This window comes from Agelaius phoeniceus, chromosome 10, assembly GCF_051311805.1.
Source record: "Agelaius phoeniceus isolate bAgePho1 chromosome 10, bAgePho1.hap1, whole genome shotgun sequence".
Lineage (NCBI taxonomy): Eukaryota > Metazoa > Chordata > Aves > Passeriformes > Icteridae > Agelaius > Agelaius phoeniceus.
Window position 1 is genome coordinate 8,534,771 of NC_135274.1, and position 26,066 is coordinate 8,560,836.

General features: G+C 48.4%; 1 protein-coding gene and 3 non-coding genes across 4 annotated transcripts in view; 1 reads left to right on the forward strand and 3 right to left on the reverse strand.

Moving 5' to 3' along the window:
* The window catches only part of LIMS2 (LIM zinc finger domain containing 2), a 32,129-nt gene extending 16,351 nt beyond the window's left edge, over positions 1–15,778 (reverse strand). Inside the window, exons 1-4 of the mRNA XM_054639166.2 lie at positions 15,430–15,778; positions 1,652–1,811; positions 708–774; positions 290–410 (exon numbers count right to left, since the gene is read on the reverse strand). Of these exons, the coding sequence (XP_054495141.2) occupies positions 290–410; positions 708–774; positions 1,652–1,811; positions 15,430–15,707 (626 nt within the window). The 5' untranslated portion in view covers positions 15,708–15,778. The remainder of the gene's footprint in view (positions 1–289; positions 411–707; positions 775–1,651; positions 1,812–15,429) is intronic.
* A 1,189-nt stretch (positions 15,779–16,967) lies between these two features.
* On the forward strand, positions 16,968–17,039 carry TRNAQ-CUG (transfer RNA glutamine (anticodon CUG)). The gene has a single exon. It is a non-coding gene; the product is annotated as a tRNA-Gln (tRNA).
* Positions 17,040–23,381: 6,342 nt separating this feature from the next.
* TRNAQ-CUG (transfer RNA glutamine (anticodon CUG)) lies at positions 23,382–23,453 on the reverse strand. Its single transcript has one exon. It is a non-coding gene; the product is annotated as a tRNA-Gln (tRNA).
* Positions 23,454–25,442: 1,989 nt separating this feature from the next.
* On the reverse strand, positions 25,443–25,524 carry TRNAS-AGA (transfer RNA serine (anticodon AGA)). Its single transcript has one exon. It is a non-coding gene; the product is annotated as a tRNA-Ser (tRNA).
* Between the last annotated feature and the right edge of the window lie 542 nt (positions 25,525–26,066).

Below are 26,066 nucleotides of genomic sequence, written 5' to 3' on the forward strand. Positions count from 1 at the left end.
AGCCTGCCTGAGATCACCTAATCCCTTTTTCTAACTTATTATGCAGCCTTCTGCCTGAAATTCCTTTCCAGAACCCATTCACTACCCACTAAAATTTGAGTTTCTTGTTGGAAACAAGAACGTGTTTCATTGGATGAAGAACTTCTCACCTAACAAGCTACTCCTAAACTTTCTTCTGTACCTTTTCAAGCTATCCTTCTCAGTGTAAAACTAACTGACCACTCTCAGCAGCTCACAGCCACATCACTAACACGTTAATAAAACTTTCTGACCTCCTGCTCCCTCTTACCTGCCAGCATTCTTCACAAAACCCAGGTCAGCAAGGGTTACATCGCAGAGCTCACAGCGGAAACATTCTGGGTGCCAGTTGTTGTTCATTGCCTTGATAACACGCCCAGTAATGAACTCACCTGCAAAAGGAAACCATGAGATGCATGCAGAAAACAGTCTTATCAAAATCCACTGTCCTTCTACTTTCATTCCATAATTACTATTACAGTCTAACTTGGAAAAAAAACCCAAATTATTCCCACAACCAGAATAACCCAAAATCACTGCTGGTATCATGCTTTATTCTCACCCAGAGCTCCTGACTCCTTAAAACAACCCCAACAACCTCAGCCCAAGGGACTGGATGTCCCAGCAATGCTGCAAAGTTTGCACAGCCCTGCAGTTAAGCCCTGGTGTTGATATTTGCCACTTCTTACCACATTCCCCGCAGCAAGGAGCAAACAGCATCTGGAAGTCATGCTCACAGTACTTCCTACCTTCAAACTGCAAACAAAACAAGAGAGAAGGAGCCCTCATGAACAACTGAACTACTTTTACACCTTGACAGTGCAGCATGATTTTCCATTGATATGACCATTTAGTTAAGGTCAGTCACATTTTCCAGTTCTAGCCCCCTATACATGTGTTTTTCAACTCCTAAAGGTTCTCATTAAAGAAATACCCCCATATGGCTTCAGCCTCATGGTGAATTTGCACAGCTAAATTAATAGCAATGCTACTACAATATGGTAAAAATCCTGAATAATACCCCAATCCTTTTCCTATAGTTGCCTTTTATTTTATTTTGCTTTAGTTTAGTTCAGAACTACTATTCCTCCTACACAAGGCTAAAACTCATGCCAAAATAAAATACAGCAAGTTTAAACCAATGTGTTAGTCAAAATATGTGCTTGTCCATATTCTGCAAAAAAATTCAACCCAGTTTTTAAGTGGGTTCACTTATTACAGTTGCCCAACTGGAACAGTTTAGTACAATATGTCTAAAAATAAAGACAAAAAATCACTTTTGTCTAATGAAATATTAAGGCCAGGTTGGACAGTGCTTTGAGCAATCCAGTCCAATGGAAAGGGGTCCTGTGTGATTTGTAAGGTCCCTTCCAACCCAAACCATTTTGTGATTCTGTGATGATTAACAAAACACTTTTTATTTTCTTTTTGAAATGTGTCTTACCCAAAGAGCAGCTTTTGCTAATATGAAAGGAATATGTGAGAAGAAAAAAAGGGAAATTAAGTTGGAAGCTCCTCAAAAAAATGGTGACAAATATTTAGGGCTAAGAAATTAAACACGCAAGAAAGCTGAGAATTGCTTGCATTTTACCAGAGCTATTTCTCTTCTCTTCCAAGCAGTGTGGGAGCTCACCTCATAGAAGAGTCCCTCTGGGAACTGCCGGAAGCACTGGGCACAGACAAAGCAGCTCTCGTGGTACAGCTCCCCATTGCTGTTCACAATCCTCTCGGCAGGGTCGAACCGCGCCTGGCAGCGCTCGCACACGGCGTTCGCCAGAGCGTCAGACATGTTACTGCAATAAAGAGCAACAACATTTACCAACACAACATTCCAGCTGCTTTAAACTCCTTTTTACATGAGAAACAAAAAGATCAACGAGTCACTGACATCAGTTAGAAATAAAGTTCTGACAGCTCATACGTGGCAGATGAGGTCAAGTAACAGATGTACCTATTGCATGCTTTTGGCTACTTCACCAAAATTTCACCCCATTACATCATCCTGCTAATAGCTCATAGCAAATACCCACCATTTTTCACAAATCAGCAGTTTGGAGAGCAGCAACCCCAATGATCCTGACTTCTTGGGCCTTCTGGTCTCAGGGTATGGATTTTCTGATGTGTAGTAAGCACTAATATCCCACTGCACTTTTCCCTTCACTGTTAGCAGTAACAAACCATTTCCCCTTCTACAGGCCCCTGTCCTCCTGACAAATTAGTTCAAACTATCATAGTGTTACAAAACTGGGCAGGGAGAAGTCCCTCTAGCTGGCATGGCCAACACCTCAGCTTCATTTCCACAGAACATGAGGCTAAACCCCTCCTCAAGCCACACTTAAAAATCACATAACATTTCCTCGACCTACCCTAGAATAAGGAATCAACCTAACCTCTCCCACAAAGTTCTCATGCTTGTCAGCATGCTAATGTAAGTTAATGCAGTTTTAAAATGTATATCACATGTGCAAACCAGGAGGGAAAAATTATCAGGTACATCTCAGTTTCTTGTTGCAGTGTGATCTTTCTTTTAACCACCAGACTATCCAATAGTGTAAAGCCTCAATATTATTACACCTTTAGTTATAGAAAAATTGTTTTATGCCTTCCGGACACCTTTTGAATTCCATGATTGGAAAGGCTGCAATTTTATAGGTAGAAGTATAAAAAATTGCTACCATGTTATAAAAAAATCTCCAAACTACTTGTATAGTACTTCTGCTGAGGTAGGTAATGTATGCATAAAATGAAAGACAGCTTGCTTTACAAGGCTTTTTTCTTTCTTTTTAGATTCAAAGTTAGTCTGAACTGATTTTCCACTGTTAATGTTACTCAACAACCCAACATGCTACTTTCCCCACCTCTACACGGAGAACAGTAATTCAAGAAGCTTTTCCAGGAGCAGATTCTCTTTCCTCAGCTCAGAAACATGCCACCCCCAAAACCAGACCAGTGTCTGTATTCCAGGGCTTTGTGCCCTGAGCACAACTGGAATGAGCAGGGACAGCCTCACACTCCTGGGGCAGCACAACCAGCCCTGATCCAGCTGCCTGAGCTGAGCCAAGTGTCCCTCCCCTGCACAGGGGACACCTAGGGCACATCCTAGGCTGCGACCTAGAGCCACCTCTCAGTAAAACCAGACTTTCTTTCTATGCTGCAGTTCCAAGGGAGGTAAAAACCACGACAGACCACAATAGTTTCAAGAATGGAGTACCAGTCTAGCAAAAATTTGTTACAACTTGTTTCTTTCTTGCAGTACAAAGGATATGTAAAAAAACAGACATGGACTGGAATTAGGGACAAGAGGAAATCCTGTAATTCCATAAACTAGAGATCATAGGTTAAAGAAATATTTTTTTATTCTGACAAAGTACCAAGGGAATGGGTCAACACAAAAACATCAGTGTTTGCAGCAAAGCCATCACCTAATCAGCTTGGTTTTCAGTCACCACTCTTCCAGCTACACCACACAAATCTGTACCAGGACTTGAAAATATAATCTTCCCTTCAAGTACTTCTTCCCTGTTGAAAAATTCAGTTCCTAAATTCCAAGACTTGAGCTAGCCAACAGCCAAGATTAATAAAGACTGATGTCATCACAGTGAAAAATCTCATCTAGGAAAAAAAACAGGCAAACCAGCAAGTATTACACTTCAGACACTAACAGCAAAGCAATACCTTGTGTTTGTTGGTTTTTTTCCTTTATAAACGTGAAGTCAACATTTTAAAAAAACCCTGGTTTTCTTTCTTTTTTTCTTCCTACAGAGGGACACACCAGTGCCAGTATCAACATGCAGGGTGAACTCTGCTAGAGCAGCAACCTCCACAATGGCATTTCACAACAACTCAAGCCTGCAACCTGCACACAGCCATGTTCCTGCATGAAATGCAGTGCAGCTGAGACACTGCCCACCAGCCACTGACATGCAGTGCAGCTGAGACACTGCCCACCAGCCACCCCAGGAGGGATTCCCACACAAGTCCCACCACTGTCTTGGTAACAAAGATAATGATGACACAGGGACTCCCCTGATGTTGATGCTGCTGCTGACAAAATTTCCTCAAAGGCATAAGAAAGATGATTGTGATACAGTCTGAGCTGTCCACCCAAATGAGCTAATGAGTGTGACTCATTATGCAGAGGAGAGAAACTGTTAGTCCAGGAAAATATAAATGAAAGAACCAGTACAAAAATTAACAACTCAGTTCTCTGCCTCAGCTGAAACTTTTGGGAAGAGCCAGACTACAGGAGTCAAGTGAACCACATCAGCTCCTGACCAATCTATCTCCTGTAATGCAAACCAGCAGCTGTGGCTCTTTGACAATCCACACCAGGGGTTTTGCATCCTTGCTCTTTTTCCATTTTTAACTCTGCTCCTCTTTTCACTTAAGACATTTTATTGTTTTGCACTCAAGCTACAATTTGCCACTTCAGCATTGCCCTAAAGATATGACTTTGCATTTATTCAAAGGTTTTACTTCAACACTTGCCAATTTCTTAATTTCCCCTAAGTAAGTACACACCCCTGTATGCCCTCTTGTTTATACAAAACCAAGCATTTTTTCAACTAGCTCAAGGTTAGAATTAACCAAAGCTGGAAGGAAGAGGGAGCACCTTGCTAATTCACAGCAATTTTATGGTTCAGCTTACTACACTGCTGCAAAAGCACTTCTGCTGGCAGCATAGGGAAAGGAACAGGAACACCATAACAATCCTTTTGAAAAGTTTGACTTGCTGTGCCACTCATCAGATATCTACACCCAAATCTTTCCCACAAAGGAAAAGGACAGTCCCCAATATAAAGTGCTTCTTCTATTCTGTTTGCTCACTGATTTTTTGCTATTCAGTAAAATAAAGAATCTTCCTCTGTTTTAACAATAAACTGGTGACACAAAGACAGGAAAGGCTGTTAAAACACGATGAGATCAGCATCCTGAAGTTATCCTGTCCTGCACAAACCCAAAAAATACCAGCATTGAAACAATGCTTTTCCCAATCTTTCATCAGTTCATGCTGTATCTAAAAGAGATTATCTTTGACAAGGTACCTGATTTACAGAAATTGTGTTTTTACCATTATAACTTGGTTTCTCATGCTTTGACTTCTCAGAAGTATGTACTCTAAAGTACCAGCATAGGTCTTGAATGGAAAAAAAAAAAGAAACAAACACAAAAAAGAAAAACAAAAATTCCTTCTTTAAAAGAAGTGGACAGTATCTAGGAGACCCATTCTGTGCCACAGGTACAAACACTACTGGAATATTTGAAAGCATTTTACTTCCTTCTATCACCAAAGTCAATATTAACTCTGTCTGAAAACATTTGTTCGCAAGGATCTACCACTGGTGACAGATTAAGAAAAAAGAAGCAAATATAATAATTCCACTGCTAAGAGATTAGAAGAGGATCTCCAGCCTTCACCATCACACTTGCAGATTTCATTATTTTAAACGTGGCTACAAGACACAATGAACCAGACACTGGACAATCAGGAGAACAGATGAACAGTCTCAGATTTTGCCTCAGAAGAAAAGGAACTGCAGGAGTGAGGAGCGCTTCTGTCAGAACAGCCCAGTCAAAAAAGGTTTCTTTAATTGGTTTCAAAAGCTTTTTGGTTTAAGTGTCACATAGAGTTCTTCATCACAATGCTGAATGAAGAATTGTTTAATAGTGACCCAAAATCTTGCAGATACTACAAAAAGAAAGCAAGGCAATACTTGGAGATACAAGAACCCAGGGCATTATCCAAACCTCAGCAGAGAGCAAAACCTATGCTGGGGGACACTAAAAACGTGTTTTCTGCTCATGCTGGTCTACCAGGAGGAGCAAGTGTACACAGAAAATATCACAATATGATTACATTTCCAGTATGTATGCACAGACAGATATGATAAACTGGAAGAGCTATCACCACTTGTTTGTGCCACAGACAGCAGCAGCCAAGACAAAAATGAGAGCACTCCAGGAGAGGGGATGGTTCCCACCCCCAGAGCACAGCTGAGAATTACTGACTTAAACCCCTCAATGTTGCCAAAGATACAAATGAAATCTGCTGGGACAATACCAGACTTTTTGATTAATTTCACAGATAACGACTAATGCAAAGACCAGAAGAAAGAGGAAGAGTGTCAGTTCATGAACTAGGGCTGAAAAACAGCCCCCAGCTACCCTTATCACTCCAAAATCTCTTTGCTATTGACTTATCTGGACAACTTTCCCAAACTGAATAAACCTCTTTAGTATGGTTATTATTAAACTTGTCATAAAATGTTGGAAAAAAATATTTCCCATTTGTTTAATGCATGATTTGTTGTGCATTTGGTAAACTATGTGCATAGCTTAACATTTTCAGCATTTCTCCTTATGCTTGCATTGAATTTTCAGTTCATGCTGAATACTTTTTCACTGACTAAGTAAGAAATGAAGAATGTTTCTCTCAGTATATCTTCCTTGATCATGCAGCCACCAAACTCTCTGTGAAATAAACATTTTTCTTTCTTATTTAGAACACAGGGATAACCAAAATTAAGAAAAACATACAAATGCAACTTATGGTCACAATATGGAAAAAACCCAATCTCTCCTTGGGCCTACCAGCAACAGTAATTTGCAATTGAGTAGAAACTGGAGGGGTTAAAAAAAATCGCACATATTGCAGCTGAGGCCAGAGTACAAGGTTTGTCTGTATGGCTGACCTGCAGGAAGCTGCAATCAGGCAGACTTTTGAGACCAACAAAAATCTCTTGGTATTCACACAGAAAAAAGTCCAATGCCATGGATACTTGAGAGTCCCTCTCAACACCAAGATATACTTATTGCCAGTAAATGATGACCAATTACTTGTAAAGACACACAGTTAGCAGAGTCCACTCAGCCCAGGTAAGTATCAACAACATAAAGAAATGTACAGGTTTTAAATAAAGTATTCCTCTTACACAGGAAAACCACCCTTTTATTATCAAGCATGTACCACTTCATCCAGAATGTCTATTTGAGAAATAACTCCTTACACACATTAAATCTTTCTCTTCTTCACTTCCACTAGCTCAAAGGAGCTTAAATATGATGTTTGTTTACCAGCACTGACAACACAAATCATTCCCCACATGTATTCACCAATTACCACCAACTAGCAGCAGCACTACTGCTGGATGACTCTCCTTTGCCTGAAGAAAAGACATCAACTATCAAGGCCTATCAGGAAGGAGAAGCAAAAACTATCACTAGCTCAAAACTCATGGATAAAATAATTCAGGAGAGAAACATCTCAAAGGGATTAAAATTGTCAGCACTGTGACCTGCTCAATAAAACCAAAATATATTGGCTCTATGCTTACTGTGCTTCAAGAACTATGATGTGAAAAACATACTCAGTTTACTTGTACATCTGCTTTTTCAGAGCTTTTCCTTCCTCTCACAGGCCTCTTCCATGCTTCTCACTTTTCCTGACCAGCATTGTCTCCACTCAATGGCATCCTCATTTCCTTCACCTCTTGTTAGCCCCCCTCCTCATTAAATTCTCATACATTCACACCCACAGCTTCTTGTAGGAAAAATAAAAAACTTACCAACTAACTAAGAGCTATTAGCTAAAAAGAAAAGAGCAGGAAAAGGAGGGTTTTAGTGAGGGATGCACAACTCATATTGAGTGGCCAAACTAATTCCTCATGTCCAGGTAAGCATCAGGCCTACTTACTGCTAAGAAAGGTCTACAAGTCAGAACTGACTGCTAGAAAAGGAAAATTATCTCTCCTGGACACTCACTGCTCTCTCCAGTCACTCAGACTTCAGATGCCATATAGCTACTGTAGCTCACAGTTCTGCCAAAATGGAAGAAGCTAAGTTTGATTTAACTCCTGCTAATTTACTGCCACAGCACATACAGCAGTTGAGATGGCCATGATACACAGAGTATCACCACACAATTTCAGAAAGCTTCAACCCATACACAGTAACACCACACCACTTCAGAAGGCTGCAAGCATCTGCCCTCCTTGCTCTTTAGCCCAGCCTTTTATCCCCTCCTGTTGATGCACTGCACCTGTGTGCCCTCTGCTCCCTTTGGTGGTTGGTCAGTGCCCCTGGGCACTCCATGGCTCATTGCTGTCAGTGCTACTCACAGCTGTGCCCATTGGGGATCAGGCTTGGCCATTACCACAAACTGTGTACCTACAACTTACCTCCTGCACAAAAGTAGCTAATGAAAATTCAGGGGAAAATTTTAATGTGAAGCCTGAAAAAGTAATGATCATATCAAGCAATGGAATTGTCTGGACAGATTTAAGAAGCTCTGGTTTACATGTTCTCATGAAGCAGCTACAGTTGAAAGGTTTGGTTTCTTAAGCTGGATTGGAGTTATTTACAAAACCTAAAATCAATGAACTTGCTATTAACAGTACAGGTAAAGAATTGACTACTGAACCCTAAAACCCAAAGAATGATAGAATTTTATCAACATTTTGAAAAAGTACTGCATTTCACCCTTATTTTACTCCCACAGTGCCCAAATGCTTCACCATTAACACCACTAACACTGTCACAGTTTGACACTGGACAAACACCAGGCACCCAGTCAGTCACTCACTCACCCTCCCCTGCTACAGCTGGGTAGAAGAGAGGAAAAAAATTAAACAAAGAGTTCACGAGTTGAGATAAGGACTGGAATAAAACATTCCAAGGGCAAAACAGTCTCAACTTAGAGGCACAAAGTGTATTTCTTACTAAAAAAGTGAGAGGAGGATAATGAGAAGTAAAATAAGCCCTTAAAATACCTTTTTTCTCCCAACACCTCCCTCCTTCCCACGGAGGGTGTAGGGACACAGGGCATGGGGGTTTTGGTCAGTTCATTACCCATGGTTTCTTTCACTGCTCTGGGAGAGGAGCCCATCCCCTGTGAGACCGTGGGGTCCCTTCTCACAGGAGACAGTTCTCTGGGAACTTCTCCAACGTGGTTCCAATCTCACATGAAGCAGTCCTCCCAAAACTGTTGTGGCATTGGTCACTCTTCCATGGGGTGCAGTCCTCCTCCACCCTGGAAGCAGGGCCCCCTCTCTCCACTGGGTCTCCCCTGGATCACAGCCTCCTCCAGGCATCCACCCGCTCCAGCATGGGCACCTCTCCCACAGGCTACAGGTGGATCTCTGCATCCCCCATGGATCCCCAGGGGCTGCAGGGGCACAGCTGCTTCACCAAGGTCCTCACCACAGCCTGCAGAGGAATCTCAGCTCCAGCACCTGGAGCCCCTTCTCTCTCTCCTTCTCCACTGACCTTGGTGTCCGTGTTGTTTCCCTCACGTGTTCTCACTTTCTTCTCTTCTCTGACTAGAAAAAAATTGTGCCCCACTTTCTTTTGATTTTCTTCTTCAATGTTATCACAGAGGCATTACCAATAGCTCTAAGTGGCCCAGCCTTGGCCATGTCCATCTTCAGAGCCATCAGGGACTGGCTCTGCCAGACATGGTGGAAGCTTCTACCAGCCTCTCACAGAAGCCACCTCTGTGGCCACCCCTGCTACCAAAAACCAGGCCATGCAAAACCAACACAAGCACTAATGCTGGTTCTGAGCAGTCTAGCACAGAAATGGGAAAGGTTCTCCATTGTTGCCTTCCTGTTATTGTTAAAAACTGAAAGCTTTCTCATCAGGAAAGTCCTTTCCTTCTTAATCTACTTGGAAATGAAAACAAACTGACCTCCTCCCCTCTGGCTCTGTGCCAACAATTCTCACTTTAAATAAAGCAGCCCCACCACCAGAACCGAAAATCTATCAAATCCTGGAAAATGCTTTAACAACGCCATTCCCTTCATCTTGGAGACATACCCAGGAGTGCCAGGTGCCGTGTCTGTCCTGCTGCTCAGCAGTGACCCCGTGCCACTGAGCCGATCCTGCCGGCGCTGGTAGAGCTTGGAGGCTGCCAGCCCCCGGAGCCTGAGGCCGGCCATGGCACCCCGGCCCCTCTGCAGGGAATGCAGGGACACAACGGGAGCAACACCGGCAGCACGGCACTCAGTGAGTCACCTTCCTCTGGGCTGCTGCGTTTACATTTCAGAAGAGCTGAAGCAGGATGCACAGACACCCCATCAAGCACTGCCTCTCTGCCATTCTGCCATATTCTTAAAGATCTGACAGCCTCTTTCCTGTATTCCACTAGGAATTATTTACTTAATGCAGCACACTAGGGGCTACAGCAGCGCCTCGTTCTTTCCTAGCCTTGCAGAACGCATCTGTATAAATGTCACAACTGAGGTAAAAAAAAAATAAACCTTGAGTCTTCACATAATTAAGACACTTAAACCAATAAAACTTTCTGATCAAAACACAGCGAAATGGAGAAAGGCAAAGCAGATTACTAGAGCTTTGATAGCAAAGACTACAGTTTACTGCAGATCAGTATCTGACCCTAGCATCTCTGAGTACTTCCCTGCAGGCTGCTGTACTACACCATGTCCTAAGATACTGTAAACAACAGAGCTGCTCCTTCCACTTGGACAAAGCATATTCCAAGAAACAAGGTTGCAAACACTTCTGGTCTCCAGCCTCATTGCAGCCGCTCGCAGCAGAGGGTCAGGAAGCAGGGAGGAAGAACATACTTGGCATTCCAGGCTCTAGAGCTCTCTGGCCTTCAAGCCTTACCATGAAAAATATCCTAAGATTCATTATTAACAAATTACTTTTTAGTAAATTGTAAGAAAACAAAAGGGGAGGGAAAGGGAGGGGAAAGGATTTTTGTAGCATAAGCATGAAATACAACTTGGCAAGCTACAGAGGAAAAAAATGAGAAGACTGATGACTTCATGAGTTCTAAATTAATATTAACAAGCAGGAATCCCTTCTGATACTTAAAGAAAAACAGAAGGGTTTACTGGGGCCCAGTAGAACAGGCATGAATAAAGAACAAATTAGTTTCAAAATCACAAATCAGCAGCCTTAAAATCTACAATGCACCCCCCATTTCCTTGAGAGTTTCAGCTCCTGACCTGACAGCAATCTGCCACTACCATTTCTTTCAGACTGTAGTGTAGATTAGCCATTTCTATTTTAGAATACAAATGGAATAAATAAAAATGTCCTCCATACTGGGTGTCTCTGCTGACCTTTGAAATTTTAGGGCAATAAAGAATTTAAAAAATGTAATATTAAATCACCTTTTTACTTCTAGCCAAAAATTAAATCACCACAACAGTAATCTCCCTCATCCTTAAGCAATCTGACAAAAACCCTCCTTCTCTCTCAAACACTTAAGATTTTAAATGACTCATATGACATTATTCTATTTTTTTCAAATAATCACTCTTTCATGGAAACTATGACTGTCTTCTTCAAAAGAGAAGATGAGGGAATTAAAGGAAAAAAAACCAAAATCTCAACAGCAAATTTCCTGTCTTCCCATCCTTCAACACAAGCTCACTCACTCACTCCTCTCTTGCCACCTTACACACAGAGTGAAAATGCACGGGTTTGTTTTTTCTCTCCCTCTTGACAGATTGCTTTTAAGAGACAGGGTTGATGCCAAACTCTTACAGGTGGTTACTTTCTGGGCCAAAGCAGAGAAGAAAGCAGCCAGACTTCTTTCAGACATTTCAGGTTTTCCTCAGAGAAGGACCTCTATGGCCCCAGAATACACTAAGGACCATCCTATCTAGAGAGCAACAGAGAGCAAATTTAGAAAGAAAGATTAAGATTAAAACCACATTTGCAACGCAGAAGAGCAGAAATGGCTGCTCCTAACTCAGAGAGATAAAACATCTCTTATTTAATGCAGTTACTGTCTATTCAGCACCAAGAACCTTTTGTAATACTGTCCTTTATACTCCCTCTTCTTTCAACCCATTTTACTTGCAACTGCTTCATGCAATGCAGAAGCAGCTCTCTACTGAATTAAAAAAGTATTTAACTAGCTAGCCAAATTGAAAATAATATACTGTTATTTCTTACCTTCACTGGATTAGGAACAATCAATAAGCATATCTGTAAATGCAGCTGCTCTTCTTTTGTTGACTACAGGAAGTACATAGGCGTATCCAGATCCAAATTTGACTAAGTATAGTGATAACAAAAATTTCTTATGAAGATGATTATGCTCTGAAACATGCACTTGGGAAATATTTTTTCTTGGGCTTTGTATTAGCTTACTTTCTAAAGGCAACACAAAACAGCCCAGGCATATTTCACCTGTGAGTTTTCTGATCAACATCACAGCAGCAAAGTCTCAAAGCAAACTCTCTTCCATTCTTGTTTAGTTTCTACTTTGGGCATTTGACAACATTTTGCTCACTGGTCATTCACAGATCCTCTTTCTAAGGAATAAGCCCATCACAAAGACAAAGAAAAATAAAACAACAAAATCCAGCTAACCAAACAAAATTAATCAACTCCACCCCAAACTCCAACAATCCTCAAAAAGGCAAAAGTCAAAATGAACAGATGGACTAAATACATCAAATGCAATTCTAGAAGCAGTCTTCCCTTATTTTTTGGTAAGGAAGTACCACAGCTAACTTCTAAATGCTCCAAAAATCAAAACAACTGTATTTACAACACTGGAAATCACAGAAAGACTGCTTAGAAACATACTGTTCTTACATCTAATACACTATCTCTTACGCAGAATTAGTTTTCAAATGTAGTTAAAACAACATGTAACCTCATAAAACTAAAGAGTGTGGCCAGCAGGTCAGGGAGGTGACTCTCCTCCTCTATTTCCCTAATAGCCCAGCCCAGACCTGGCAGTCACAAATACTATTTCTAAAATCCAATTATCTAGTTATCAGTTTTCTCTAGCAAAGCATAATCCTCACACTGTAAAAATGTAACTAGTGATATGTTTAAGATATGCGTTTAATTTGCTAGATAGTCACCTAATTTTAGTAATTTTTTTACTATGAGTATACAAAAAGAAAGATGTCCTTCTTTTTCCTGGACTTATATTTTTCCCTAATGTTAAAAATCAATAAATCAAATCACTGCAGTTTTTTTTTTTAATTCAGGAGATGCTCTCTGCAGCCAAATGAAACAGAACACAATGAAAATGGAGTTATTTTTCATGTATTTTAATATTAATAATGCATCTGTAATCACAGTATCTAGAAGAGAGTCCTTTCATATTTCTGCTTTATAAGAAAGGTGAAGTGAAAAAGAATACTGTTTCAGCACCCCATGTTTTCCAGTCTTATTCACTTTAGAACACTGTAAAACAACACAATCAGTCCCTGCATCAACAGTTCCAAGACCAAAGGGACATTTATGACCATTCTTGGCTAAGGAAGGCTCCCACTGATGGATATTGTGGGGATGCCCCAGCTGTGAAGCAGTTCATCTCCCAGAACCCTGAAAATCCCATGTCCCAAAAGCTGGAGAACATCTGACTACATAGTGTCAGCAGACTTGAATAACTACCAGATAACAAACAGGCAACAACATCTGGGTACCACTCAGCAGAGTGACCCCTAGCTGGATCTAAGGAAGAACATTCTCAATGCTGAATTCTTTACAATGCCATAGGAGTCTGTCCCAGCCTGAAAAACAACTCTGAACACGGTTGTCAATTTGTCAATTGGCCAGGCAAGGTGCTGAGCAGTGCAAGTTACACAGACACTGTGAAGCTTTGCTGGAAAACCACGACCCTAAACAGATGATACTATTAACAAGGAAACAGCCAGCTGAGTTACAGCTGTGACAAACAACTGCAGTAAACTGTCCTGTCCTGGGAATGACAGCAGACAGAACTTTAGAAATAAATGTTCACAGCTGACAAACTTCCCAGCACAAACAGTTCTAAAAACATTAAATAACACCCACCTTCACTTTTCACAAGCTAAAGCCAAGGCCTGCTCATTTTAACAGACCTGTGAAGGAAACCCAAGGAAAAGGGAACAGAAGTCCTACATCACTTTGAACCGCACACTTTGCAGTGTCTCAGTACCCTGGAGTTGTCCACCCAGGCCAAGGCTTCAGATCAGAGCTTCCAATGAGCAGTATTACACTTTAACAGGCAAATTTCAGAGGAAGCATGGAGAGAAGACAATTACTGTCCACCAGCACTTCCCACTGCCCTCATGAGTGCCTTCACTCCAGATAAGCCTGTCATTCTAAACAGTACCATGCCACAGTTCTGAAAAAATAAAATCAGCTGGCTTCATATAGCCATAGTTCTTTCCAAGTCCTCTCCATCCTTTCTCCATTTAAGAGCTGGATGGGTACCCATGACCTGTGAGCATTTAAGGCTCCTGAGTCTTCCTCTAGCTGTAAGAAAATGAATGTAAACTTGTAAATACACACCTGTTTCACACATCAGAAAAATAAAAATGGACCATTAAAGACATGAGGCAAAACCCAGAAGTTTTGAGCATGTATAATCACCCAAGAGCATAAATTTGTCATCACAGAGACCAAAAATAATACATTCCCAAATCACAGATGAGCATACACAATTATTCAGCACATTAGTGGGTTGTTCTCACACCCAACAACCCACTAATCAGGATCTACTTTTATCAGAAAAAGATGCCTAATACAAGTATCAAGACTTGACACAAAAGGAAAGTGAGTATTTATACACAAAGTGCTCTGAATTCATCTCAGTATTCCTAATCACAAAGAACAATCCTTCAGAACTACAGTAACATAGTAGGACTCACAAGGATGAGTGTCCTAAAAAGGGCACCTTACTAATTGCAGTATTACATCTTCACGCTTCTCATCTCCAAAACATTTCACAAAAGCAAGCTTATTTTCACAAACTGATTATAATGTCGGGGTTTTATTTTACAGATGGGACAAAAAAGTGACATTTCAGCACTTGTGCAAACCCTAGCAAAATGCCAGAAAATGCCTTCCCCACTCCTCTTCTCATTTACAACTGTCAATTAAGTTTCTTCACAGAGTTCTCCACTGTCAGATAGCACGAGAGGAGAATCTAGCTCCAGATTTAAACAGTTCCTGGAACATGTTAACTCCAAGGCCAGCTCGAAGAAGAGGAGAGTGAATCTGTGGGCAGAGGGGCTGCGTGTAGGTCAGTGAGGAGGGTCCCGATGGGCAGCGGTGCGGGCACACCGGGCACAGGCTGCCAGAGAGCCCGGCTGCTGAGCAAGCACAGCTCACACCTACGGCTGCTCACACCTACGGCTGCTCACACCTACGGCTGCTCGCCCAGCTCTGCCTCTGCCCTGCCCTCCGCTGTGTCCCCGGGCAGGGCTCAGGCACAGTCCAGCAGCTCCGCGCTTGCACGCCAGGCCGGAGCGTGCCCCGCTCCGCCCAGGCCTCACGGCAGCAAAGCTTTCTGCCCCGACCCATCCCGCAGGCCCCCATGGCGTTACCCGGGGCCAGGAGGAGCTGTTCCCCACATGTCACGGCCGGCCCAGGGCGGTGAAGGCGGGCACGGCCCAGACCCCCGCCCGGCTCCCGTGTGCCCGGCCTCACCTGCCCGTCATGGCGGCGAACCCCGCGCTGTCGCTGAGGGGCTCCGGGGCGGGACGGGCGGCTCGGCCGCGGCGCTGCGGCCCCGGCGGCCAGCGCTGACCCCGCCCCGGCGGCGGCCCCGGCCCCTTGGGTGTGGGCGGGCACCGCAGCCCTCGGTGACTCAGGGCAGCCCCCCCGGACCTGCGCATACTTTTCCTATAAAGGCAAAGAAACATGGAATGGCGAGGCTGCGGAGCGGAAGGACGGGGGAGGCGGCGGGACAGGCACGGGCACGGCATTTGCTCCTGCCCTGCCGCCGAAGCTGCTTCGCCCCAGCTGGCAGTGAACCCATGGCAGCGCTGTGAGTGTGGGGTGAAGGGGGCAGCGCTGCCTGGCGAGCAGTCACATACACCGCACTGACGGGACTTAGTTCCTGAGATCGGAGCAGCCGCGCTTGCAGCATGTTCTGCGGGCTGCTCATCCCTGCATACAGCCCCCCGGCGAGCGGAAGTGGCTTTCTGGCGTTTTGCCCTTCGGGTGCAGAAGAGGGGTCTGGAAGGCTTCTAGAAAGTGGTCATGGCAACCATTGCTGCTGAAAGATGAGGGACGGCACTCGCCAAGGAGGGCCCCTCCAAGTGCGACGTTTCTGATAACATGTCATCCTTTCTTAACCGTGTTCAAGCATACTCTGATGTAAAGTGAACCACCAAAAGCCATAGGAAGCTTCTGACGAAAAGCAATTTCAATCTTGGTTTTGATCTTGTGAGATAGCTCAGTATGCTGTGACTCACCGTTGTTACATGTATTGTTGCATTTTGAGAGTGATGATTGAAACTCTGTCTGTGCTGTCTGTGTTTTCTGGCGTCCAAATTCATTTTTCAGCCCTACAGTAAACATTTAAAATAGTATGTCGTTCAGCCCATCACTGTCTATACATACCTGTACAGACACGGTCCATACCTGTTAGCCAGGTATCCTAATGCAAAACACCATACTGCCATGCAGTATTCAATTGCGCCCTCCCTGCTGTGCAGCATAGGCAGTGAGTGAAGTTCTTTGTCAGAGGAAGTGGAGGTCAGTCACTGGCGCGCCCTTGTTGTGTCACCTGTGCTTTTCTCCTTGGCGCTGCAGCCCCCGTGCTGGGTTCAGCAGAGGGTCTTTGTTGAGCTTTGGTAGAGATGGGTCAGAGTTAGCCTCTGCATAGTCCTTAAGGAGGTGGAGGGGGTTGGTGTGGAGAAGAGAAGGCAAGGGGGCTTGTGGTGTGTGAAGGTAAGTGGGGAAGGTAAGTTTGGCTGCGTGAGAAAGGGCTTGTTGCAGTTTGGGAAGGGGAAGATTTTGCGTGCTCTGAAGCGCGGCAGTTGTAAGGGAGGGCGTGTGAGGGTTGCAGGGAGCTGTGCTGGTGCGCTGAAGGGCGGCGTGATGGGAGAGGGTGTGTAGGGCGTGCAGGAAGGCTGCAGGTGGAGTGAGATGTGCAGAGCGGTGGAGAGGCAGGCAGGCTGAGCTGGGGCCATAAGGCTGAGGCAGGCTGAGCACAGGGGGCCCCAGTGACCTGGGCAGGAGGTCCTATGGTGTAATGGTGAGCACTCTGGACTCTGAATCCAGTGATCTGAGTTCAAATCTCAGTGGGACCTGAGCCTTTTGGTTGCCTCAGTTTGCTTGCCCTCACCATGCCGACACTCTCACCCCTCTCCTCCGCCGCGGCTTCCCTTCTGCACTCTTCTCACAGCAAGCACACGCCTCCTGAGCTGCAGAACTCCCACTCACAATGGGCCAGGCGCAGGACTCTGCCCTGCCACCACTGCCTCCTCCTGTCTTGGATGCGTCTCACACCGGACACTGGGCTACACGCTCTGGGCACCTGTTTCCACCTTCCACCATTCCCACAGGAACAGCAGCTTACTCCGTGTGCCATTACTTGTAGGCCCCCTGCTGTCAACATCTCCTGTTGTGCTCCTTTCCTCTGTGGCTTCTTTTCCTCTTTTCCCTGCCCATCCCTTCCTATTGCTCTGCAATCCATTCCGGGAGCTCTACCAGCATTGGGCAGTGCCCCATCCTTGGGGTTCCATTTGTTTCCATGGGAGAGGGAAGGATCTCCCTGGCAGAGCAGGTGGGAGGTGAGGGAGGAGGAGAACAAAGGACCACGACTCTCCAGCAGTGCTGCACAAAGGCTTTAATGAGAAGGAGCAAAAGCGGTGGCACAGAACAGAGACCAAGGAAGAGGTGTGGGGGGCCAGGGAGGGCAAGAGATGGGCCCATTGGCCAAGGAGAAGGGGGATGATGCGCCGGCCTCAGCAGATCTGACCTCAGCAGCGGGGGAAAGGCAGACACAGGCCTGAGCCCCCCAGGCCAAGGGAGCCCCCAGAAGAGATGGGAACCCCCGCGGTGCTGAGGGAGCTGCCCACAGCAGCTGACAGAGAGGATCCCACGGCTGTGCTCTGAGGGAAGGAGGTGAGGATGGGGCCCGGCATGGTCACCACCACCGGCGAAGGCTCGATGTACACCGTGGAGTCAGCGCAGCGGGCGTTGCAGGGCTCAGTGCAGCTGCTGGCAAGGGGCGTTGGGCCACAGGGGCCGCAGGGCCGTGGGGGACAGGGTCTGCAGCAAGACATCTCTCGGTGCGGGAGGCAAGGCTGCAACACAGAGCAGGGAGCGGCACCCGGCCTCAGCATCGCTCTGTCTCTCTGTCCCTCAGCTCTCCCCAGGGACACATTTGCTCTCCAAACACACTCTGTGCCCACAGCTCCCACCACCCTCCTGGTGCCCTCCCAGTGGCACGGCACGGCAAGGCCGCCCCACTTCAGCAATGGGAGCCAGCCCAGTGGCTTTAAGGGCCCTGTGGAAAGACTGGTCACAGCCCATCTGCAGAGCAGACATGGCTGTGTCAGACAATGTCCCGGCGTGCGCCGGCACATTTTGTTACACCACGGCAGGTGCAAATTCTGCTGGGCACATCCCCCTGAGGCTGAGCCCCATTGATCCCCTTCTGCTGGAACAAAGCCCCCTCTTCCCAGCTGGCCCCAGCCCCCAGCATGGAAAGGCTGACAGCCCTCCAACAGTTCTGTGCCAGGGCCACGCTCAGGCAGCCCAAGGATCAAGCCAGGCAGCCTCCATGAGAGCAGCTCAGCCCACAGCGAGGCATGGAGCGGGCTCAGGCTTACCTCGTTCCTCGAGGAAAGGGAGGCCAGAGACCAGGATGCAGAGCCTGCAGCAGAGCAGCCTTTTATGCTGGCTCCCAGAGCCCTGTGGGGCCACAAATATTCCTTGTTTCTGAAACATCCAAACTCCTGGGAGTGGCCACTTGCCAGGCCTTGCTGATGATCAGGTCCCTGCCTCTTTCATCTCAGGCATTTTTCACCAATTTCACACCACCCAACCTGGAAATGATTAATGTGTGTCCCAGCTTCCTAAGGCAATTTCATTTGGAGGTCCCATGCCAGTGTATAAGGTGTATTGAAATGTCTTTGTGTAGTGTCTATAAGTTTCTGTCACTTGTTCTTCTTGATGGTTAATTGTGCTCCCTTTACAGTTAACTTCAGCCATGAAGTGACACCCAGCTCATCTCTCAGGAGCTTTCAGTGCAGACACTCAGGCTCATCGTGAGAGTCATTTCTTCCATGGGTCATCACAGACCTACAGAAGACTGAGGGTCACTTGAGGCACAAAGTCAACACTGCACAACCCCATAGTGGGGAAGGGACCCAACTCTGCAGGGAGGTGGCAAAGCTCAGTGGAAGGGAAGTCCATGTTCACCTGAAAGGATGTCCCCTGCAGGCCTGAGTGGCAGCCATGGGGAACTTGCTTACAGTCACAGGCTGTGCCACGGCCTGGTTTTGTGATCAAAGAGATGCTGTGTCCTTCCCTGAATCAGACCCACAGCCACCCTGACCTGTTTTACTCAGTGTGCCCATCCCAGGGGCAGAGACCTGGCTGGTGGCTTTGGGGAAAAGGCTGAGGGCAGGGAGCCCATGGCTGTTTTTTCTGGGTCTGGCATGGGGTTTCCCATTCCATGCATTTTACATTTCAAAGGGACACTGGATCAGTCTCCCAGGGCAGAAGAGTAGGTGTCATGGTGATGTGGAAGAGCTGGGAAAATCCCTGAGCTCCAGGCAAACCTGAGTCACCCAGTGTGGACTTCAGTGGACTGGCTGCCACAGACTCAGGTGCTCAAGGGATAACAGAGCTCATACCCTCAGTGTTCTGCTGCCATGAAGGATATTTCCCCACCTTGTCTTCCCAGTCGGGGATCACCTGCTGCTTGTCTGCAATCTCCTGCATTTGCTGTCTCCCAAGGCAGGGTCTTTTGGTGGCAGCTCAAGGACTGTAGTGACCCAGAGTACCCCACATCAACCCCAGAAGGTCTGCGTGGAGCTCTGGAGGTCTTGTGCTCCTATCAACTGCTCTGGGCAGATCACACTGCCCCAGTTCCTCAGCAGACTCTGGGCCTTGTCCTGCTGACTTCTAAGCACAGACACAGCTTGCAAAAGAGGTCCCTATCACTTGTACAGCTCTCCCAGGCCTGTCCCTTGTCCTCCCCCAGGGAACTCTGCGATTTCCTTTCTTGCTACTTGTGATTGCCGCCTCTTGCCCTGTGACAGTGCAGCTCTCAGGAGAGTTTGGCTTCATTCTCTCCTGAAGGGCCAGGAGGTGGCGGAGGCAGCCGCTCCATGTCCCCCTCCATGCCCTGCTCATCAGTGCAGGCAGCCTCAGTGTCATCTCCTGCTGGTCCTCCCCATTGAGGACCTGGAAGGCTCCTCTGTAGGAGCCCTGTCCATCTCCTGGTGGCCTCCTGGGGGTGCAGGGCATCCCTGGAAGTGCTGCTCAGGAGACAGGGACCTGTCTGACAGTGGCAGTGTTCAGAGGACAATGGGACAAGGCCCACCATTTACGGAGGCCGCTGGGAAGTTTGTTCTTCTCAGAGAGGGAGCAAAGAACTTCCAGAGGTCTCTCCCAGCTTCCATTATCCTGGGTCGCCCTGCATCCCCTGGGCCCTTGAGCAGCCACCAAATGGCAATGGCTTTTGCAAAGCTGCTGCAGCAGCAGCACAGGATTACATGGATGTACAAGGTGGTACCGGACTGGTCCTAGAAGGTCTGGAAGTGCCCCTGACAAAGGCTGACATTTTGGAGGGAAGGGGCCATGTGCTGTGGTATCCCTGGAATGCCTGAGTCCAGGGCACTGTGTGCACTCATTTCCACATCAGCATGATTCAGGTCTGCCTGAAGCTCATGGATTTTCCCAACTCTTCCACATCACAATGGTTCCCACAAGCTCTGGGAGACTGATCCAATATCCCTTTGAACTGTGCTATTAGGTGTATGGGCAAATGATGCCTGCCCCAGGAAAAGGAGCCATGAGCTTTGGGCTTCCTGTCCTCAGCCTCTGCCCCAAAGCTGCCATCCAGATCCCGACCTCAGGGCTGGACACAGTGAGCAAAGTGGGTCAGTTTGTGTTTGGGACAATGGGTCAATTTGTCTTTCAGGGAGAGATGTAGGCGTGCCTTTGATCAGTGTCCTACGTGTTGAATTCCTTGTTTTCTGGAGGATCCCCACTTCCCAAGCTGAGGCCAGAGCTCTGGTTGTCAAATGCCAAGGTCAGGGCAATCCCAAACCTGGACACAGCCTAGTAGGCCTTGAGTGGGTGGAGAGCAGCCCTGTGGAGGGGAACGTGCAGGTTCTGAAATACTGAACATGAACCTGCCCTGCCAGCTAGCAGCCCAGTGCAAAAATCCAATCTTATTCTGGGCTACATCCAGAGCCGTGTGGGCAGCAGGTTGAGGGAGGGGATTGTCCTGCTCTGCTCGGCTCTCCTGACACCGTACCTGGGGTACTGCCTGCAGCCCTAGGACCCACAGGCTAAGAAACACACAGACCTGCTGCAGTGGGTCCAGAGGAGCCACAAAGAGCACCAGGAGCTGGAGCCATCAGCCTGTGAGGACAGGCTGAGAGGGTTGGGGTTGCATAGCAAAGAGAGGACAGGGCTCCCAGGAGACATTCAATTAAGAAAGGGAAGGATACCTGGTTGGGGTATGTAGGGATGGCTCAAGGGCCACTGGTTCGAAACTGAAAGCAGGTGTATTTAGATTGGATATTGGGAGGGCATCTTTCTTTTGGAGACGATTGATACGCTGGAATAGGCTGTGCAGAGAAATTCTAGAAGCTGTTTCAAGGGGGCTCGAGGTAGATGATTTTAAGGTCCATTCCATCCCAAAGTGATTCTAAGAGTCATCACAGGGTTTTGGGTTCTACAAAGAGGAAGAACAACATTTGAGATGAAAGAGGCAGGGACCAGATCATCAGCGATGCCTGGCAAGTGGCCACTCCCAGGAGTTTGGATGTTTCAGAAACAAGGAATGTTTGTGGCCCCACAGGGCTCTGGGAGCCAGCATAAAAGGCTGCTCTGCTGCAGGCTCTGCATCCTGGTCTCTGGCCTCCCTTTCCTCGAGGAACGAGGTAAGCCTGAGCCCGCTCCATGCCTCGCTGTGGGCTGAGCTGCTCTCATGGAGGCTGCCTGGCTTGATCCTTGGGCTGCCTGAGCGTGGCCCTGGCACAGAACTGTTGGAGGGCTGTCAGCCTTTCCATGCTGGGGGCTGGGGCCAGCTGGGAAGAGGGGGCTTTGTTCCAGCAGAAGGGGATCAATGGGGCTCAGCCGCAGGGGGATGTGCCCAGCAGAATTTGCACCTGCCGTGGTGTAACAAAATGTGCCGGCGCACGCCGGGACATTGTCTGACACAGCCATGTCTGCTCTGCAGATGGGCTGTGACCAGTCTTTCCACAGGGCCCTTAAAGCCACTGGGCTGGCTCCCATTGCTGAAGTGGGGCGGCCTTGCCGTGCCGTGCCACTGGGAGGGCACCAGGAGGGTGGTGGGAGCTGTGGGCACAGAGTGTGTTTGGAGAGCAAATGTGTCCCTGGGGAGAGCTGAGGGACAGAGAGACAGAGCGATGCTGAGGCCGGGTGCCGCTCCCTGCTCTGTGTTGCAGCCTTGCCTCCCGCACCGAGAGATGTCTTGCTGCAGACCCTGTCCCCCACGGCCCTGCGGCCCCTGTGGCCCAACGCCCCTTGCCAGCAGCTGCACTGAGCCCTGCAACGCCCGCTGCGCTGACTCCACGGTGTACATCGAGCCTTCGCCGGTGGTGGTGACCATGCCGGGCCCCATCCTCACCTCCTTCCCTCAGAGCACAGCCGTGGGATCCTCTCTGTCAGCTGCTGTGGGCAGCTCCCTCAGCACCGCGGGGGTTCCCATCTCTTCTGGGGGCTCCCTTGGCCTGGGGGGCTCAGGCCTGTGTCTGCCTTTCCCCCGCTGCGGTCAGATCTGCTGAGGCCGGCGCATCATCCCCCTTCTCCTTGGCCAATGGGCCCATCTCTTGCCCTCCCTGGCCCCCCACACCTCTTCCTTGGTCTCTGTTCTGTGCCACCGCTTTTGCTCCTTCTCATTAAAGCCTTTGTGCAGCACTGCTGGAGAGTCGTGGTCCTTTGTTCTCCTCCTCCCTCACCTCCCACCTGCTCTGCCAGGGAGATCCTTCCCTCTCCCATGGAAACAAATGGAACCCCAAGGATGGGGCACTGCCCAATGCTGGTAGAGCTCCCGGAATGGATTGCAGAGCAATAGGAAGGGATGGGCAGGGAAAAGAGGAAAAGAAGCCACAGAGGAAAGGAGCACAACAGGAGATGTTGACAGCAGGGGGCCTACAAGTAATGGCACACGGAGTAAGCTGCTGTTCCTGTGGGAATGGTGGAAGGTGGAAACAGGTGCCCAGAGCGTGTAGCCCAGTGTCCGGTGTGAGATGCATCCAAGACAGGAGGAGGCAGTGGTGGCAGAGCAGGGTCCTGCGCCTGGCCCATTGTGAGTGGGAGTTCTGCAGCTCAGGAGGCGTGTGCTTGCTGTGAGAAGAGTGCAGAAGGGAAGCCGCGGCGGAGGAGAGGGGTGAGAGTGTCGGCATGGTGAGGGCAAGCAAACTGAGGCAACCAAAAGGCTCAGGTCCCACTGAGATTTGAACTCAGATCACTGGATTCAGAGTCCAGAGTGCTCACCATTACACCATAGGACCTCCTGCCCAGGTCACTGGGGCCCCCTGTGCTCAGCCTGCCTCAGCCTTATGGCCCCAGCTCAGCCTGCCTGCCTCTCCACTGCTCTGCACATCTCACTCCACCTGCAGCCTTCCTGCACGCCCTACACACCCTCTCCCTTCACGCCGCCCTTCAGCGCACCAGCACAGCTCCCTGCAACCCTCACACGCCCTCCCTTACAACTGCCGCGCTTCAGAGCACGCAAAATCTTCCCCTTCCCAAACTGCAACAAGCCCTTTCTCACGCAGCCAAACTTACCTTCCCCACTTACCTTCACACACCACAAGCCCCCTTGCCTTCTCTTCTCCACACCAACCCCCTCCACCTCCTTAAGGACTATGCAGAGGCTAACTCTGACCCATCTCTACCAAAGCTCAACAAAGACCCTCTGCTGAACCCAGCACGGGGGCTGCAGCGCCAAGGAGAAAAGCACAGGTGACACAACAAGGGCGCGCCAATGACTGACCTCCACTTCCTCTGACAAAGAACTTCACTCACTGCCTATGCTGCACAGCAGGGAGGGCAGAACCCGCTCTGCCAACTCTTCCCTCTCACAAGGAACTTGACTGCAAGGCATCCCAGGAGGACGCAAGTCCAAATGCCTGCTCAGAGCATGGCTGGAGACAAAGCAAGGACAAGGCAACTCAGTGCCTCAGCCCCATTGCAGCCCCAGCCTGATGCCCAGGTGTGGAGAAGCACAAGGTGCCCTGCCCACCTGGCTGCAGTGGCTCACCACTCTCTGGGAGTCTCTGCAGGACCCAGAGCAGCCCCTGCAGTCGGCTTTTGCCAAGGCTGACCTGGCTCACAACCAGCGGGTGCCTGCTGGGCTGGGAGGTGCCTGGTGTCCTGGGCAGGATCCCGGCTGAGGGGAGCAGGAGCAGCGGCTCAGCTGCTCTGTGGGAGAAGAACTTGTGGAGGCCACGGTCCACGCTCTTTGGGACCAGGAGAGGCCAGGTGCTGTTATACAAGTTTTATAATTGTACTAAAAGGAGTTAGGCGGTGTAGAGGCCAGAGGAAGGCTGTGGCCCGCGTTGGCCAGAAAGCTGGGGCCAAGCAGGGTCCAAGTTGTTGGGCAAGGCAGCCTGAGTGAAAAAAGCACCTTAGCAGAGGATGGTTTCAATCCATCGACCTCTGGGTTATGGGCCCAGCACGCTCCTGCTGCGCCACTCTGCTCCTCCTCCCCAGGCCTGCCGGCCATTGCCCTCAGCCCAGCCTCACGCTGCCCGCCACTGCTGCCCCTCACTCCTTCCCTTCCTCTCTGATCTGCCTCCCCCACCCCACTAAATAGACACCCTCACCATGCACCTCCCTTCAGCCTGTGCTCGGCACCTCCACCGCCCGCCCTTGGCCTTCTCCTACACCTCCCGCACGCACCCCTGCACACACCCTGACCCTTCCACACCCACCCTGCCCCTGCACCTGCTCAACACACCCCTGCACACAGCCTCCAGCCTTGCCATCCATCAGCCCACCTGACATCCACACACATCCTCACACCTGCAGCCCTCGCCACAAATACACATCTGCTCCCGGCACCCGGCAACACTGCACCTGCCCGACACTTCCCATCTTTGATGGCCGACCTGGGACATGGGTTGCCTTGCCTTGGAACTGCCACCAGAAACAATTCTCCTCTTTTTGCTCTGCAAATTCTGCTGCCTCAGCTCCATGCTCCTCATGGGTACTCTGAAGCAAAAGCTCGGATTTCTGGCCACTTGGTGCCAAGCAGGTTGTCAAGCTGAAGGTCCTTGCCTTTAACACTTGGCGCCACTGCAAGGGGATGAAATGCTCAGCTCCAGGAGGTGATGAAATGCTCAGCTCCAGGTGCCATCTGCATTTGCCCTTCCCTTCTTCATTGTTGGGGCTGCAAGTGCAGGAGCCCTGGGGCAGCTGCTGTCCGTGGCGCACGTGTGCCACGGTGCTCCCCGTGCCCCTGGTCAGCTGCCCGCAGCCCAAAAGGGGCGCCTGCCCGTAGTTGGCAGGATTCGAACCTGCGCGGGGAAACCCCAATGGATTTCTAGTCCATCGCCTTCACCACTCGGCCACAACTACCTGCTCCAGCCCTGCCCGCCCTGCTCATCACCTGCCCTGGGCCACCACACCCACACCCACGCACTTCTGCACAAGGCTCCTCTGAACAAACACTGCTTCACATGCCTCAAAATCGCTCCCAAGGACAGCAGCAAAAAACACTCCTCATATTCAACCAGAAAAGACAACCAACTGCCTTGGCAAGACTCACTCTCCTACTTACCCAACACTTACGGCACAACAAGGGAAAACAACCAACCACAAAACAAAACTAATGCCAACCAATCCAAACAGAAATCAACCGACAGCTATCGAGAGGCAGGGGGCGGGGGTGGCTGTTTCTGGATCTGTGTGTTTGAGGAGCTCTGTGTGTGTGTGTGTGTGACACACAACAGCGAGGGCAAGCATGCAAAGGAACACAGCCTAAGAGCTTGACAGAGGCTTAAAATTTGACAGAGCAAAAGCACTACACACCGTTTAACCTAACTTACAACTTCCAACTTATACTTAGCAACCTAGCAAAAGAACAACACTAAGCACCATTTAGGTAACTCTATAGCTGG